Source organism: Spinacia oleracea, chromosome 3, assembly GCF_020520425.1.
Source record: "Spinacia oleracea cultivar Varoflay chromosome 3, BTI_SOV_V1, whole genome shotgun sequence".
NCBI lineage: Eukaryota > Viridiplantae > Streptophyta > Magnoliopsida > Caryophyllales > Amaranthaceae > Spinacia > Spinacia oleracea.
The window spans coordinates 7,675,438-7,691,266 of record NC_079489.1 but is presented as its reverse complement, the minus strand read 5'-3'; the positions used below and the strand labels follow the sequence as shown (position 1 = coordinate 7,691,266).

The window sequence follows — 15,829 nt, the reverse complement described above, 5'->3', positions numbered from 1 at the left end:
ATTAGAACTTATCGGATTTAATTGAAACCCATTGATCTTAATTGTAGGATCTGATTGTAACTTATTTGAAATTAGTAGACTTAAAAATTGTTTTTTTAAGCTAGATTCCTATTTTCAGAAAGGAGGAAATTAACCAATGGTCAAGTTGAATGTACATTCTTCATGAAGCTTTATCTTCCTCTTTGGCTGGATTTGACTCCAATTGCACCATTTGAATTTGATCTGTCAGAAATCAAAGACTTGAAATTGTGTTGAAGATAGAAAGAGGAATTTATAGGGCGGCACAAGTTATGTATTGCCTATTTTTAGAAGAATTTAAAACAACAAGTTACTAACTTTCCTTATTAAGTAGTATTTAGGTGTTGTGAGTCTTGTGACTTAATCAAATGGCCATTCTGCTTGTAAAAACTAATCAATAAAATTGTGATTATTTGTGTGGTCAGTTTCGTGATGGATATTACTCGTTTCTAGATGGTGGAATCCGTGGATTGGGAAAAGACATTGTGTTGCTACTAAAAAAGGAAATTAATTTAGCCAAAATTACTTAGAAATTTATATAAATAAATTAAATGAAACCAACTTTTAGATACTAGGTAGGTACTATAGGAAAATAGTCCATACAAATAAATAAAAAAATTGGTGGAATGAGCCACAATGAACAGTGAGTTGTCATGCATAAATTTTCAGTTTTAATCACTATACCAAAACATCATTGACACAAAATACATGAATATGTGGTGAAGTTATCATTCCTTTCTTCTCTAAACAACCAAGAAATTAAGCATGGTAAGTTGCAATTTAGTTTCACACTTTCATCTAGTAGTTTTGAGGTCACAAGTTTAAAGTAACTCATACCAGGTGTGATTTTTGGCGTCTGGGATTCCTCTTATCCTACCCCTCACCCCAACTCAACTAGTGTCGGAGTCATGATTTTTGAATTGGGGTGTCAGAACGTTGAAATTTTTAAATCGGGATGTTGAAATATTAATAAAATAATTATTTAATCCGTATTAATTTACTTTTTCTAATAAATATAAAGTATAAAACTTTTTTTTAAACAAAATTGGGTGGGCATGCGTTGGCCCCCGTCAGCCCCCTCCCCCCTAATTCAGCCCCTGATAGTAGAGTAATACTATTTCTAGTAAAAGACAATCTAACTGTTAATGAACATCTGTCATATCATCTACCTCTCATTCAATAGTATTATGACTGTTAAATAAGTATCAGACTAATAACTAGCTATGGTTATACTCTCTTAGCCTTAAAGACATTTTTAATTAGCAATGATATATATTCACACACTTGTGACGTTATAAAACATTATTTTATCAACTAGTGATCAAGTTAACAAACTTTTACTATCTTCAAAAGGAAGTAGTACCAAAATTTACATTGAATAAGAGCCACCAAATTCAGATGAATCCTACTACTCATAATTAAGGGTTGGTAAATGAATCAAATACATTATTAAAAACAAAAAGTGGGAGAAGGTGAATATATAAAGCTCATTATATAAGTTTCCTTAGCTTGGTTGGTGAAATAGCTTAATCATACTATTATAATAATAATTTTGCAATAAAGTAAACATATTATATACGGAGTATTGGTTAAGATCTCATAGGTCCAAAAATATTTCAAAATTGAGAGGTTGGTTATTCTGTTAATTGTCCCATGCTGACTCATCTCCACGCACAAGAAGTGTAAGTTGGGCCTATTACTTTTCTATATTGGTGAAAAACAACTATCTTTGATGTGAAAGTAATTAAATATTTATGCAATTTAGTGACAATTTAGTGGCAATTTGGGCACACTCTCATTAAATTCTCCAAAACATATTTTGTGGTTTTTGATTTTGATAGAAAAGAAATTATGTGCCAACATCAATAAACCTAATGTACCCACAATTTGGTGAAGGGAGTCTATCAAAATAACACTACAAAAATTTGTATCTTTTATGACAACCTAATAATGACGGGTAAAAATCCCGTCGTAAAAGGGTTTTCTGGTTCGGGTTGATCGCATGTCATAGGAATAACCGGAGTCTCTCTCTGGGGTCCTGGTATCTGAAGGGGCAGTTCCTCATCTGAGAAAGATTGGTAAACTGGACAATCCCAGGGCAATGATCAAACGGGAAATGTTTTTGACTGAACCTCCCGTTGTTCTCTCTCCGTGGATTCTCTCTTTTGTAGTAGATGCCGAACCTGCTGCTCTATTGACTAAGAAGGGAGCGGACGCGGAGCGAGAGCAAGTTCCAGTGGTGGGCTGTCGGTCCGATCCCATTTTAGACATAGTAAGATATAAGACTTTCCAAGCCGGCACAGCGTAGCGTCAAAGGCAGGTTTTTTTGCCTGCTGACCTTTTCTAGGCCTCCTTCCCGCGCGTTCAGACTTTTCCTTGCGCTGCTTGTAACGTTATTAGTCTAGTCCGAGCCCGCCACCGTGCACGCATGGTGCAGAAGTGGGTCCCAAGGAACCCGCAGAAGCAAAGAGGTGGTGGCAGTAAACTGGGTCTCCAAAGGGACTTCGCTCCGATCGCTTAAGCGACTACGTTCCTTCACATAACTTTCTTTCCCACGTAACTCAGAATAAATGAGTGAAATTCTTAGCCACATCCCGGGTCAGACTTTCTCATTGCATTTGCTGGCCTATCCCTATCTGTCGACCTTAGTCCTCTGCGAGCAATCTCATACCTTTTAAAGCAAGCGCTACAAATCGCTGCAACCAATGTCCCGAAAGTAGCCTCCGTCCTCCTTTTGGAAAGAGAAAATAGAATAGCGATAGATCTTTATAAACTAACAAACGGAATAGAATCCGAGACCTACGATTTCAATTGTGCTTTGTTTTCGGATCCTTGGATCAATCTTTTTTGTTAATTGACAACAGTTCTTTTTGAGTCCATACTAAACCTGCTTTATTTCCTGAGAAGAGGGAGGAGCACAAAGCTGGATTTGCTGATGGTGACAAAGAGTTTTGCGACGGGGATAACAACCAACAAAGACGGGAACAACCGTCGCAAATGTCTTTTACGACGGGTTAACGACGGGATTTACCATTAACGAGTGGGACCCCCTTTTATGACGGGTTCGCGACGAAAAATCCCGTCGTTAATCAACAATTATTGGCCTTTTGCGACAGGATTTCCCGTCGTTAATAGTACAAGTTTTTGTAGTGTAATGACCCTTATTAACACTATGGGTTAAATCTAGTAACGGTGTGAATGATACGTACTTTAACGTAGTGGCTAAGATTGTTGTTTTAAGTACATTATCTTATAAGATGATCCAATCTCCTTTCCTACCATACGTGTTTTTCTATATATCACCGAGTCGTCACAAACTTGTACGGAGTAGTATTAATAATCATGATTCCCAACCTGTTTATATTTATTGATATGTAGACCTAATAAGAGAACGACAAAGACCTAAAAACTATTGAAGCATATCTTCTCCGACTCTAAAATAATAGCTAGGTCACTTGCATTTTGTTGTTACTTTTTCTAAGAAACTTAGCTAAAATAATACGAATTATCATAACTGTTTGCACGTCCTATTTACATCAGAATATGATCCCATGAATATGAAAGTATATCACAAATGGTTTCTCTTTGATTTTTTTTTTTATTTTTATTTAGGGAATTCTCTTTGATATTCTTAATTAAGGGTATCGTTACAAAAATTCAAAAAGCTAGTGACAAATTACTTAACGTGACTTATTATTTTGGGTCGAAACTCGAAAGTAGTACTAGGAATATATAGATAAATGATGCAAGTAAAGACAGAATTGCTGTGAAAGGCAGCAATATACTCTCCAAATCTCCATGCATGTGGGCAAAGCCATAGATTCAAGTAGTACACAGATAATTTTACACGCATATTCATTTAAAGCTTTACAATCCCCACGTTTCCTCTATCTCTATATATGTACTCTTTTTGCTGATTCACTCACCTGAATCTTTTAATTCCATATTCAACTAACTAATTTACTTCTTTTAATTTTTTAGAACTTTTTTTTTTATGCGAATGAATCACAAGGCAATACAAATTACACACTGGAAAAAAGAATTTGAACATGTGACATAGGTACAAAGTATTGTATGCATGTATTCAGATCTCTCACTTTCAATTACTAGGTCGAGATCTTAATTATTTAGTTACTCAGATTTTGTAAAATTAGAGTACACTACAAGAATTAGTATCTTTTATGACAACCTAATAACGACGGGTCAAAAATCCCGTTGTAAAAGCCTTTTGTGACAGGGCTAACAACCCAACAAAGACGGGAAGAACAACCGTCGTCGTAAATGTCTTTTATGACGGGTTGACGACGAGATTTTCCATTAACGACGGCCCCCTTTTATGACGGGTTCGCGACAGGAAATCTCGTCGTTAATCAACGATTTTTGGCCTTTAGCGACGGAATTTCCCATCGTTAATGGTACAATTTCTTGTAGTGGTAACTAAAGAAATTAGTCAAAAAAAAGATGAACTTGCATGGCTGCTCATTTCAAGGACTTTTTGTTTAGTTTTTATCTTTGATACAACGAAAGGTACCATGGGGTACCAATTGAGGTTGGCATGAGTGGTTAAGGGCCTCTTGCTCCTTAACCAAGGTCTCGGGTTCGAGCCTTGAGAATGGAAAAAATCTCAACTGGGAGGGATGTTGCCCATCGAGGTACCCATGCAAACTCCCACGGGAGATTACCTCGCCGAAGGCGGTGGGAACTCCTCGTAGTAGAACCAAAAAAAAAAAAAGTACCATGAGGTCCACAAGATGTTTCAACCACATTTGTATCCACCTTTTTTTTTTAAAAAAAAAAGTTTATTGTATAGGTGGTGCGCTAGCTAGATATGAGATTGAATTTTGTCTATATCATTAACTTTGTTGCTCTCTCTACTTCACAATACCGATGGCCGATTTTTGAGATGGTTTATTAGCTGTTAGTAGAGTTAGTTGATTAATAATGTTTAGACGAAACCGTAGCATGTTACAAACCTAACATTCTTGATTTTTGTTTTGGCTGATTTTGATCAATCATTCAAAGATCATACATATTAGTAATCATCAAAAACATAGTTCAAGATTCCTGACAATATCTTGGACCTAAAATACTAACTACCATTATTAAGGAAAACCAATTAGATGTTGTGTCCATAATAGGACCATATAATTAAACCGTTTTTTAATTAAAAAACAACAAAAATACAAAAAGCTTAATTATTTGGAAATTTTGGTATTTACTATCTTTAAAATACACCACTTTTGTATTTACTACCTTATGAAATTTTTATTTTAAATTACTACCTTAAACTTCCAATTTTTATTTATTTACTACCACTTTATAGTTTTCTCATTTTAAAATTAAGATATCTCTTTCATTTCTTAATCGTTTAAAGTGATTCAAAGTTCATTATTTTCCTTTTTCTATAGGGAATTCATTGAGAACGTCATTTCAAAAAAAAATTATTTCATAATTCATAAGTAGTTTAATATTTTACAAATAATATTAATTTATTTTACCTTTTACAAAATGTTAAATGAAAGATCCCTATGGAATCCTTACACGTAAATAAGAAGAATGGGTTTTGAATCACTTAAAATGATTAAGAAACGAAAGAGATATCTCAATTTTAAAATGAGAAAACTGTAAAATGGTAGTGAATACAAAAAAAATGAAACTTTAAGGTAGTAATTTAAAATAAAATTTTCATAAGGTAGTAAATACAAAAGTGGTGTATTTTGAAGGTAGTAAATACCAAAAAATCCTAATTATTTACATAATTAATCAGCTGATGAAGTGATTCATCACTTAATTTGCATGATCAACTTAAAGTTTATGGTATTTTGGCTCCACTTGGTGGTTAAGTATCGCATCAAACAATTAATTAAGTAATTAAGCTTTTTGTATATCTTGTTGTTTTATATATAAAAAAAGGTATAAATTAAATAATTAAGTTTAGTATAAAGTTCTATGAATCACACATTCCTTGTGTCCAGGCTGTTCAAATACCATGTTAGTTGTTACACATGATAACCACCAAATCTCCACATTCTCATGAACCCTAACAAATGCATGACCAACAAATTAAAACTCATTTAATTAATTAATTATACATTTGACCTCATTTTCACATAAGATTTTAAGCCATTAGATCATGCTTTTTAACACACTTAAACAAAGTAACCATGAAAAAAAAAGCTCATTCTTTTAGGTTCTTGATCATGATTCAAAGCAAAAAGCAACTACATACCAAATATAAAATATTGTGACCGTTTATTAGGTCTTACTTTTCCTGACGTCCAATTTGAAAATAACTAAAGATCTGACAGATAGATATACATTATCTTTATCAAGTACGTACATCTCATAATTCAAGAACCACCCGATAGTCCATTATCGCCATCCCGCGCTCTAATAAATAAAAAAAAAAGTTCGCTTTTCGAGAAAATACGAGAAGCAAACAAAAAGGTCGATTAGTTGGACAAATCCACATGGCAGCCAGTCACAATAGCACTTCTTTTCGTCATCAAATTCTCACCACCACCTCACACAGCACACACACATACACCCACACACCAAATTCATTCATCTATAAATTAGCTTCCTTTGCTTCATTGGTTTCCTCCCTTCTTTTCCCCAATCTCTAGCTTATTAAAAAAAACAGTTTCTCTGTAAATGAGCATTCCGCTATTAGCATCTAAATCCCGGTTTAAGTAGTTAGTTGCATTGCATGTGCTTTGGAATCACAAACCAGCTTTTCTTTATAAAATTTATCATAAACAAAGCTGCTCTGCATTGCAGAATTGCATGCACCGCCCATTTTTCATTCAAATCTCAAACTACTTTCTATAAATAAATCTACATTTTCTTCTACTCTGTTTCTCCAATTCCCAATTTAGAATTTACTACATTTTCTTAAGATTCTGAATTTCAGATTAACCAATAATGGGTGAAGAAACTAAGCCAGTAAGTGTGCAATGAATTATGAGCAATATATTATATATATGATTGGTTTGATTTTCCAAAGTTTCAGGAAATGGGTTTTGTTATTTGATGAATTTAATGAACTGGGTTTATTATTGTTTTTCTTTTTGCTGACTTAATTTGATTTATTTATTGTAGGAAGAACAAGCTCCACCTGAGAACAAGCCAGAAGAGAAACCTGCAGAAGAGAAGAAAGAAGATAACCCACCACCACCACCGCCACCAGCCGAAGAAGAGAAACCTCCAGCCGAGGAAGAAAAGAAGGAAGAAGAACCACCACAACCACCACCACCGCCGCCACCTTTTGTTCTCTATGTGGACTTACATTGTGTTGGATGTGCTAAGAAAATTGAACGGTCCATCATGAAAATTAGAGGTCTATATATATATTAATTCTTTACGTGTTCCGTTATGGGAAAAATTGTGTTACTAACACATAAAAATTATTGTTGTTATTGTTATGGTAAACAGGAGTTGAAGGGGTGGTAATTGACATGGGTAAAAATCAGGTAACAATAAAAGGAGTGGTGGAGCCACAAGCAATATGTAATAAGATAATGAAGAAAACAAAGAGGAAGGCTAAGGTTTTGTCACCTTTACCTGCAAATGAAGGTGAACCCATACCTGAAGTTGTCACTTCACAGGTGAATTTTCATGGCATACCTAACTAACTAATCACACTCATTATATTAGTCATTGTATTACACCCTTAATTAAAAAGGTTTTTAGTTTTTTAATGTAAAATCAATTATTAATAAAAAGTCATACGACATCTACGTACAACAGGAATCGAAATTAACAAATACATAATAAATTGAATCAAAAAGATCGTTGGGAAGATCTTGCACTGTGGGACATCTCTCGCAAATATCGCTGGAACATATAGCCTTTTCGGAGAGACGGTCTAACGATTTGTTGTAGGTATTGGAGGCCGTGAAAAAAAATTAACCGGGAACGGAATAATTGTGCAGGTTAGTGGATTGACTACAGTGGAGCTTAGTGTAAATATGCACTGTGAAGCATGTGCTGGACAACTCAAGAAGAAAATACTCAAAATGAGAGGTAAATACATGGAGTATCACTCAAAATTAATATGCAAGCCATTAATTTATTTATTTTTTAATAGAAAAGAAAACTTAGACGGATTATCTAAAACATAATTTTGAATGAAGTACAATGACTCTAGACAAATGAATATGCAAGCCATTATTGATTGCTTTTATTTTTTACCTTTCTTTGTTGGAGCAGGATGAAATATGTCCTGTATATTCTTTTTTTACTTCTATAAAAGTATTCAATAGTGTAATTATGATAAGCGGAGTAAATTATTGCTTGTAATTTTCTGTAACATTATGTCAATCTTTCTGACCATGTGATCACTTTTGTCCCACTTTATAAAGTTCTGCAAAAATTTCCTGCAAAAAAAATCCCCACCAAAAAGAAAAGAAAATAAAATTTCTTAGTTTCTTTTTTGAAAAATTTCAGCCTTATTGCAAAAAAATAAAAAATATATATTCTGCATTATATTTTGCTGAGTTAGCTAGGGCCAAACACATGTTCAATCCCGGACCGGGTTGACCCGAGAAGAGTTCCAGCTCTATAAACACCTCATCTTACCTTAAAAAAAAATGTTCAATGGTTCATACACCAAAAATAATCGTGAAAGTCGGAAGGATTGAGGTTCAAAAGGCACATGACCTAGCTAGAACTTTTAGATTATATGGTACTAGTAACACTTAATTAGTAATTGCAGCATTTGTCAAAAAAAAAAAAAAATTAAAAAAAAAAAACTTTCAATTGTGGTTGGAAAAAAATGGTACTCTCTTCGTCCCTAATTAGTTCAATTCGTGATGACTTAATAACAAAGAATCGGTAAATTAAAGTTGTATTTACATAAAAAGTAGTGCACATTATTTAAAAATTAAGATTACGCGACCTTTATCTTTTAATAAGGTTACTTATATTTGAACTTTTGTTAGACTTATGTTTTTAGTTAAACGAGACTAATGCTGGATCCTGGATTCATGTTATTGCAGGGGTACAATCAGTAGAAACTGAGCTAAGTAGTGAGAAGGTCATAGTAACGGGTACAATGGACGCAAACAAGTTGGTAGAGTATGTGTATAGACGTACCAAAAAGACAGCCAAAATAGTCCCACAACCCGAACCCGAGAAACCGGCCGAAGACCCGCCCAAGCCCGAGGAAGCGGCCGAGAAGCCCCCGGAAGAGCCTAAACCCGAGGAAGCGAAAGAAGAACAAAAGGAAGGAGGTGATGAAGGTAAGCCACCAGCTGAAGGCGGCGGCGGCGGCAGCGGCGAAGGCGGTGGTGAAAACAAACAAGGAGAGCCTAACAAAGGAGAAGGTGAAGGAGTTGTTGAAGAAGTGATTCAACCAATAAATTACATTGAAGAAGAATCAATGAAAAGGATGATGTATAGTAATTACTATAATTACCAGCAACCTCTGTATGTGATTGAAAGAATCCCACCACCACAGTTGTTTAGTGATGAGAATCCAAATGCATGTTGCATTTCTTAACCCTTAATTAATTCAAAAAAGAGTAATTAAGAGATATAATTAAGTGATAATGGATCTATCATCAATCTAATTAATAAAAAAAAGTTTGAACTTATAATAATTTATTGATTTTTGTATGATATTATTATAAGTTCAAACAAATATAATAGAGATTTATTATATTACTGCCACATGATGAAATGAGAATATAGAGAACTTTGTTGGATTGTTGTCATAAAGTGTTAATTTTTAATTAATTAATATACTTATATTGTAATTAATCAATTAATATAAATTCAAATTAATTGTACTTGTTTTATTCTGTTATATAATTGGGGGATTGTTCTGAACTGAGAGTTTATGCTCCAGAAACTCTAACTTCAATGCTCATGATAATGTATGTGTGTGGGGCGGCAGTCAAGATCATGTGTGTGGAAGTTGGTGTCATGCTATTTTTGTAGATTTCTTAAGTTGTACTTAATTTAAATCTTAAGTGAGTTCATTGATTAAATTTTAATGAGATTTAATTTCGAATAATGGAAATTTTCAGTCTTTTCGGAGAATGACAGATAATGTATGATTTTCACATGAATTGAAAATGATAGATCATCGATTGTTAGGTTGAGCTAAGTTTGAAGGAAATATTTTGAACTCAATTTTATTTTTGATCAGTAGTTCTACACTCTAACAATTGACATAAGCACTCTCGATCATTCGCGCCAAGTATATGCACTCCTACTATCTCCTACTACGACTACGGTCATGTTTGGCAAAATTAGCGGTAGCGGGTAGCGGTTAGCTGTCAAAGTAACGGCTATGTGTGTTGTGTAAAAGTAGCGGTATATCTAACATAAAAGGTAGAATATTGTTTAAAACTTTATTATAAATTTGTCAAAAGCTATCCGCTACCTTGAAATCTACTAATTTTAACGTTTGACAAAAGCTACCCGAACGATACCTCTACCGCTAATTGCTACTTAAACCGCTACCTTGCCAAACACTTACAAATTTCACAAGTAGCTTCTTGACTAGGTCTAAACGCTACTCACTACCTCAAACGCTACTGCATGCCGAACACGATTACTACTTTCAAAAGCATCAATTTTTGTTGAAATACCTGCCTAAGTCTAAAGTACCTTCGTTCCAATGTCAAACTAACCTATGAACATAGACATAGACGCTTAGCTCACGTACTATAAAAAATGCATCGTTAATCAAACTAACTTTTTATGTGGTTATTAAAAAAAATTATCTAATTTTTTATATGGTTAAATTGTGCAAGGACTAATGCAAAGAGAAAAGCTTTTCGTAGAGTCATAGCCTCATAGGTCTAGCTATATATCATCATAGCCAATATCAAATTGTAACTAGGGAATATTTTTCAGCTTACTCTAATCCAAAATATTAAGTAACGTGGTAGATAATTAACAAGTGACATTCATACTGTTTATTGGCACGTTATTATGGAACGAAAGAAGTATAATGGATCATAAGAACAACTTTTACAAAGTATAATGGATCATAAGGAACTAGATAAAATGACTTATATTACACTCTCTCCTTCTGAGGAACTAATTTCAGCGCCGGAAAGGGTTCGAAAACACCCCCAGCCAATTTACTCTGTCGTTTTGTAGGAAAATGGACACCCAGAAGCTAAAACGAGTTCGTCCGGTTGAAGAAAACTATTCTTTTTTTTTTTTTTTTTTTTTGACATACATGAAGAAAACTATTCACGTACCCGAATTGACAAATTCCCCAGTTTTTATTTATTGTAAATTCTTTGCAGAAATAGTGGCAAATGAGATGATCCAATTATGCTTAGACAATATTGCCTTGGAAAAGATTGTACATGTCCTTGATCAAACAATTCAACATACTACCTCTGTTCCTTAATGTTCTTTACGCTTTGGAATATGTGTCCAAAGTATGAGAACTTTGACCGTGGATTCCCATTGTTACATACATCAAAATGTTATCATGTAAGATCTTGTTAGATTGGTCTCGTTATGTATTTTCAAAATATCAAATTTTTATAATTTTTTCACATACGAAAATGAATATATAAGTCGTTAAATATTGCATTGGAGTTCGTGCAAATAGTAATCGTAAAGAACATTAAGGAACGGAGGTAGTACTAAACAAGTAAACATAGAGATGCTTTCATCGACTTTTTCCGAAACAAAACAAATTGATTTTTTTTTTTTTTTTTTAAAAAGCTTTTTATGGAAAAATAAATAAAAATTGACTAAACTGAGAGAAGGGGGATCAAGATCACAGTGAATCACATGGGCAAGGGCCATAAATTACATGGACATGAGCTGAGTCAGCAAAATAATGTCCAGTCAGAGTATGGAAAAAGGTGTTCAGTTGGGACCCACATCTAACGTGGCAGCTGCGTGGCTGAGGTAAGAGTTGTCGATCAACTGTCTCTTTTGTTTGCATCTAATTACTATTTAAGGTGCCAAAAAGCTAAAGGAATTGGTTCAACATCTAAAGCTTTTTTTCATTTTTCGTTATGATTCAACTTCTAAAGTTATCTTCTTTTGATCTAAGATAACACTAGTTTTTAGTGTTTTTTATATGTGTTTTAACAAAATGGTTATCTCATCTAAGATAACACTAGTTTTTAGTGTTTTAACAAAATGGTATGCTAAAATTACTCTTCATTCTTATGGATATGGACAATTCCATAGACTATGTTCATGTCAAGGATCATAAATGGAATTTTTTTATTATTGATGTAGGTAATTTTTCAAAGGAAAAAAAATGTCAAAGTGTGAAATCAAGTAGTTAAATCAAGTAGCTGGTGGTATTAGCCGATTTAACTACTTGATTACATTAGTCATACTTGGGTATAATTAGCTAGAGTCGATAACAAAGAATAAGGCCCTGATTAGTTATGAGATTTTTGGAGTAAAAAGAGCTTTGTGATGCAAATTAGCTTGTTGATTATTTCAAAAAGTTGTTTTAGGTGTTTGTGAAAGCTATTTGAAAGAGCTTTTTAGACTCAAAAGTTGTTTTAGAAAAAGCTCAAATAAGGAGCTTTTTAGAAGAGCTTTTTTAGCCTTTTGATTATATACTACGTAATAACTAAAACAACCAAAAACTAACAACACACAGTATTTGCCGTACTTTCCCCCAAACGGCTAAATACAACAAACTAGTTAAAACAGCTAATGTAATCAAGTAGTTAAATCGGCTAATACCACCAGCTAACAGCTTGTAACCAAACAAGGCTAGCTTCTATGATTAGTTCATTTGGGATCTCCTTAATTTATTGCACCTCTCTCCCCCCTTTCCCTTGTGTGAGTTTTGATGACACAACATGACGATGATATGAAGAATATTTATCCAAAGAGGATATATTGGGTCTTCAAAGATAGAGAATTTACAAAACCATGATCTAATTCTAACACCTTAAACTTCTCACAATAGGACGAAAGGTTGTCAGCTTAAACGCCAAAGGTTAATTAGAGTAAAGGAAAAAAGATGACCTCTGCTTTTCAGCCTCAAAAGCATAATTTTCAGTACTTTCTTTTGTTGCTATATTGTGCTATTAGATTTAGCTTATCATTTGAGATTTGAAATTAACACTGTATTGGTTGATATTTCCTCCTTGTTCTCTTTTAGTTACAACGTTTATTTTTTATTGCAATTTATTTTATTTTTGACAAATTCACTCACTTGATTTTACCAAGCTACCTTTATTCATACGCAATGACCACATTTGCCCCTGATTTTTTCTGAAAATTGGGGCATAAATTTAATTTACTACCTATCGACTTGCATTGCAAAAATCGATAAGTTTACAATTGAAACCGAATAGAGGAAGTACTAGTTATTGCTTATAATTATGAGAATATATTGATCAAATATAAGTTTGACGAGTTTCCATCCTAAAACCAAATGGTGATATGTGGAGTAGCCCATCAATCTCATATGAGAGTCAATCTAACTGTATTTCTTCCATGTGGGACAATTAGTTCCAATTCACATGTGGGTTAATGTTCTCAACATATAGTGATTGTTCAAATGTCGAAGCATTCAAGCTCATTGACCATATGGTGCATATATGTGTAGTTGTTATTTCTTAATTACCTTGTGTCGTCACAGTAAGCAATTGCGTTGTGGATGTCAACTACCTTTAGTTGGTTGAACTCTTAGGGGATTTGTTAAGTATATCTGAAGATGTTATACACAAAACTATAATATTTTTTTGGTGCGAAAGAAGGGGGCGGGGGATATGAACCTGAGACATGTCGTACCCAGAACCACGATTTTAACTACTAGCTTGACCTCATTGATATGTTACACACAAATATGAGATCAAATCTCGTCTATATTATTTTTCCCATGTGGCTTGTGAATGAACATGAAGCATGCATCAACATGCATGAGCATGTGGAAAGGGTATACAGCAGGTACTACTTCTTGGTGGCCGACATGGATGTACATTGAATTATATGAAGTACAAACCAAGGGAAGGGTGGCAAAGAAAGAACGTACGTATCCTCTTATATCAAAGTGTGAAACCATATAACTATAAAAGTAGTTATCAGCTAATTATTGAGAGGAGATTAATATTGGCTCTGACGACTGTGTTTGGTTGTTGTAATAGAGTCCATCTGCAGCAAATCTTAGCAGTACGTGGTTAATTTGCTTATGGGCACCCACCAGAAACTGTAGTGAAAATGAGTCTTCATAGTATAATTAATGGATTTTAATGTGAATGATATTTCCATGACAACCAAAGGTGAAATTCGGGTGAATTTTTTTGGAGATTTTGGATTAACCGTATATGTCCAACACTCAATTGAATAAAATGTTATAACTTATACGTAGTACATATAGTACAGCTGTACAGCCAATTCAAGAGCTAGACCCATTACAAGAAATTGTACCTTTAACGACATGAAATTTCATCGCTAAAGGACAATAATTGTTGATTAATGATGGGATTTTCTGTCGTGAACATGTCGTAAAAGGGGGCCGTCATTAATGGAATACATTGTCGTTAACCTGTCGTAAAAGACATTTGCGACGTTTGTTCCCGTCTTTGTTTGGTTGTTAGCCCCGTCGTAAAAGTTTTTTGCGACAGGATTTTTGACCCATCGCTATTAAATTGTCATTAAAGATACAAATTCTTGTAGTGCCCGTCAAAAATCGACCGGGAAAAATTAGGTCTTGAACAAAATTCTGTGACCCGAAGCTTGATTATATCCAAACCCGAACAACTAGAAAAATAATGGATCAAAATTCAACCGAATCAGTTTTTAATCCAACCGATTGAAAATCATTGTATTCATATGAGACTGTGAAAAAAAATTAAGCACAATAAATAAGTTGTTGAAGATGATGAATTTGGAGATGAGGGAGTAAAGAACGAATAAGGCGATGAAGAACAAAGGCAGCAATAAGGCGGGCAACTATGGAAGTATGGAGGAAAGGCCAGGGAAGAAGGAAGAGGATTAGGGAGCTAATTATATCTTACTTTGGTTAATCAAGGTTCGATGATGTCACTAAAGGTAGTTGGTGTATTAAACATTGAAATAGGGGTATTTGGTGAATTTTTAAAACATGATGGTTACCAGTTTTTTCAAATTCAGCGGCATTTTATAATAGAACAGTTTTTTATATCATTAATTACTATCTTAATTTTCAATTTATTAATTAAGCTATCGGTTTGACCCCTATTATGATCTTCTCCAATAAGAGTCATTAACTTGATCCTATATTCCAAACCTTGTACCCATTGAACTACCATACATAATACAGTAATAATCAGGTATAAGCTTGATGCTTGATGTAGAATATATTTTTTGGTACAAATAGAGAAATAAAATGTGACAATTAATTCCATACAATAAAACGTATGCATATATCTTGGTACATATTTTCACCAAAATAACCTTATACAACCAAACATATCCTAATAGATGACTTAAACCCCTACTTTTTTTGTTAATTAAACCTTAATCAACTTTATAAGAGACAACTTTATGGCCAAGGCAAAGCAATAAGCACATGGTGGCCATGCTAGAACGTTCAACTGCCATGCAAGCTAAAGGGTCCAAAATAACTAAAGTGTCTAATCTTTACCATTAAATAACCAATCTGACTCATAATTCATGCAATATTTCCAACAAAATATAACTAATCATAACAAAACGAATCTAAGGATTAAGGATCAAACATCTTTTAGCCTAAAGTTGTTTGTCATAATGCAAAAGAAAGAAACAACTAAAGTTATGTTTGACATTAATATAAACTAAGAATCATGGTTTTGTGTCTCTTCAACTTTTTCTACTTTGGAATTCAGATTAGATCACG

At 33.7% G+C, this 15,829-nt stretch overlaps 1 protein-coding gene across 1 annotated transcript; it reads left to right on the top strand.

The window, feature by feature from the left end:
- The first annotated feature begins 6,248 nt into the window (after nt 1-6,248).
- On the top strand, nt 6,249-9,738 carry LOC110797731 (heavy metal-associated isoprenylated plant protein 9). Its single transcript, XM_022002849.2, has 5 exons — nt 6,249-6,963; nt 7,120-7,357; nt 7,453-7,625; nt 7,953-8,043; nt 9,018-9,738. The coding sequence occupies exons 1-5, from the start codon at nt 6,943-6,945 to the stop codon at nt 9,518-9,520; spliced, it is 1,026 nt and encodes a 341-aa protein (XP_021858541.1). The 5' UTR covers nt 6,249-6,942; the 3' UTR covers nt 9,521-9,738.
- The last annotated feature ends 6,091 nt before the right edge of the window (nt 9,739-15,829 follow it).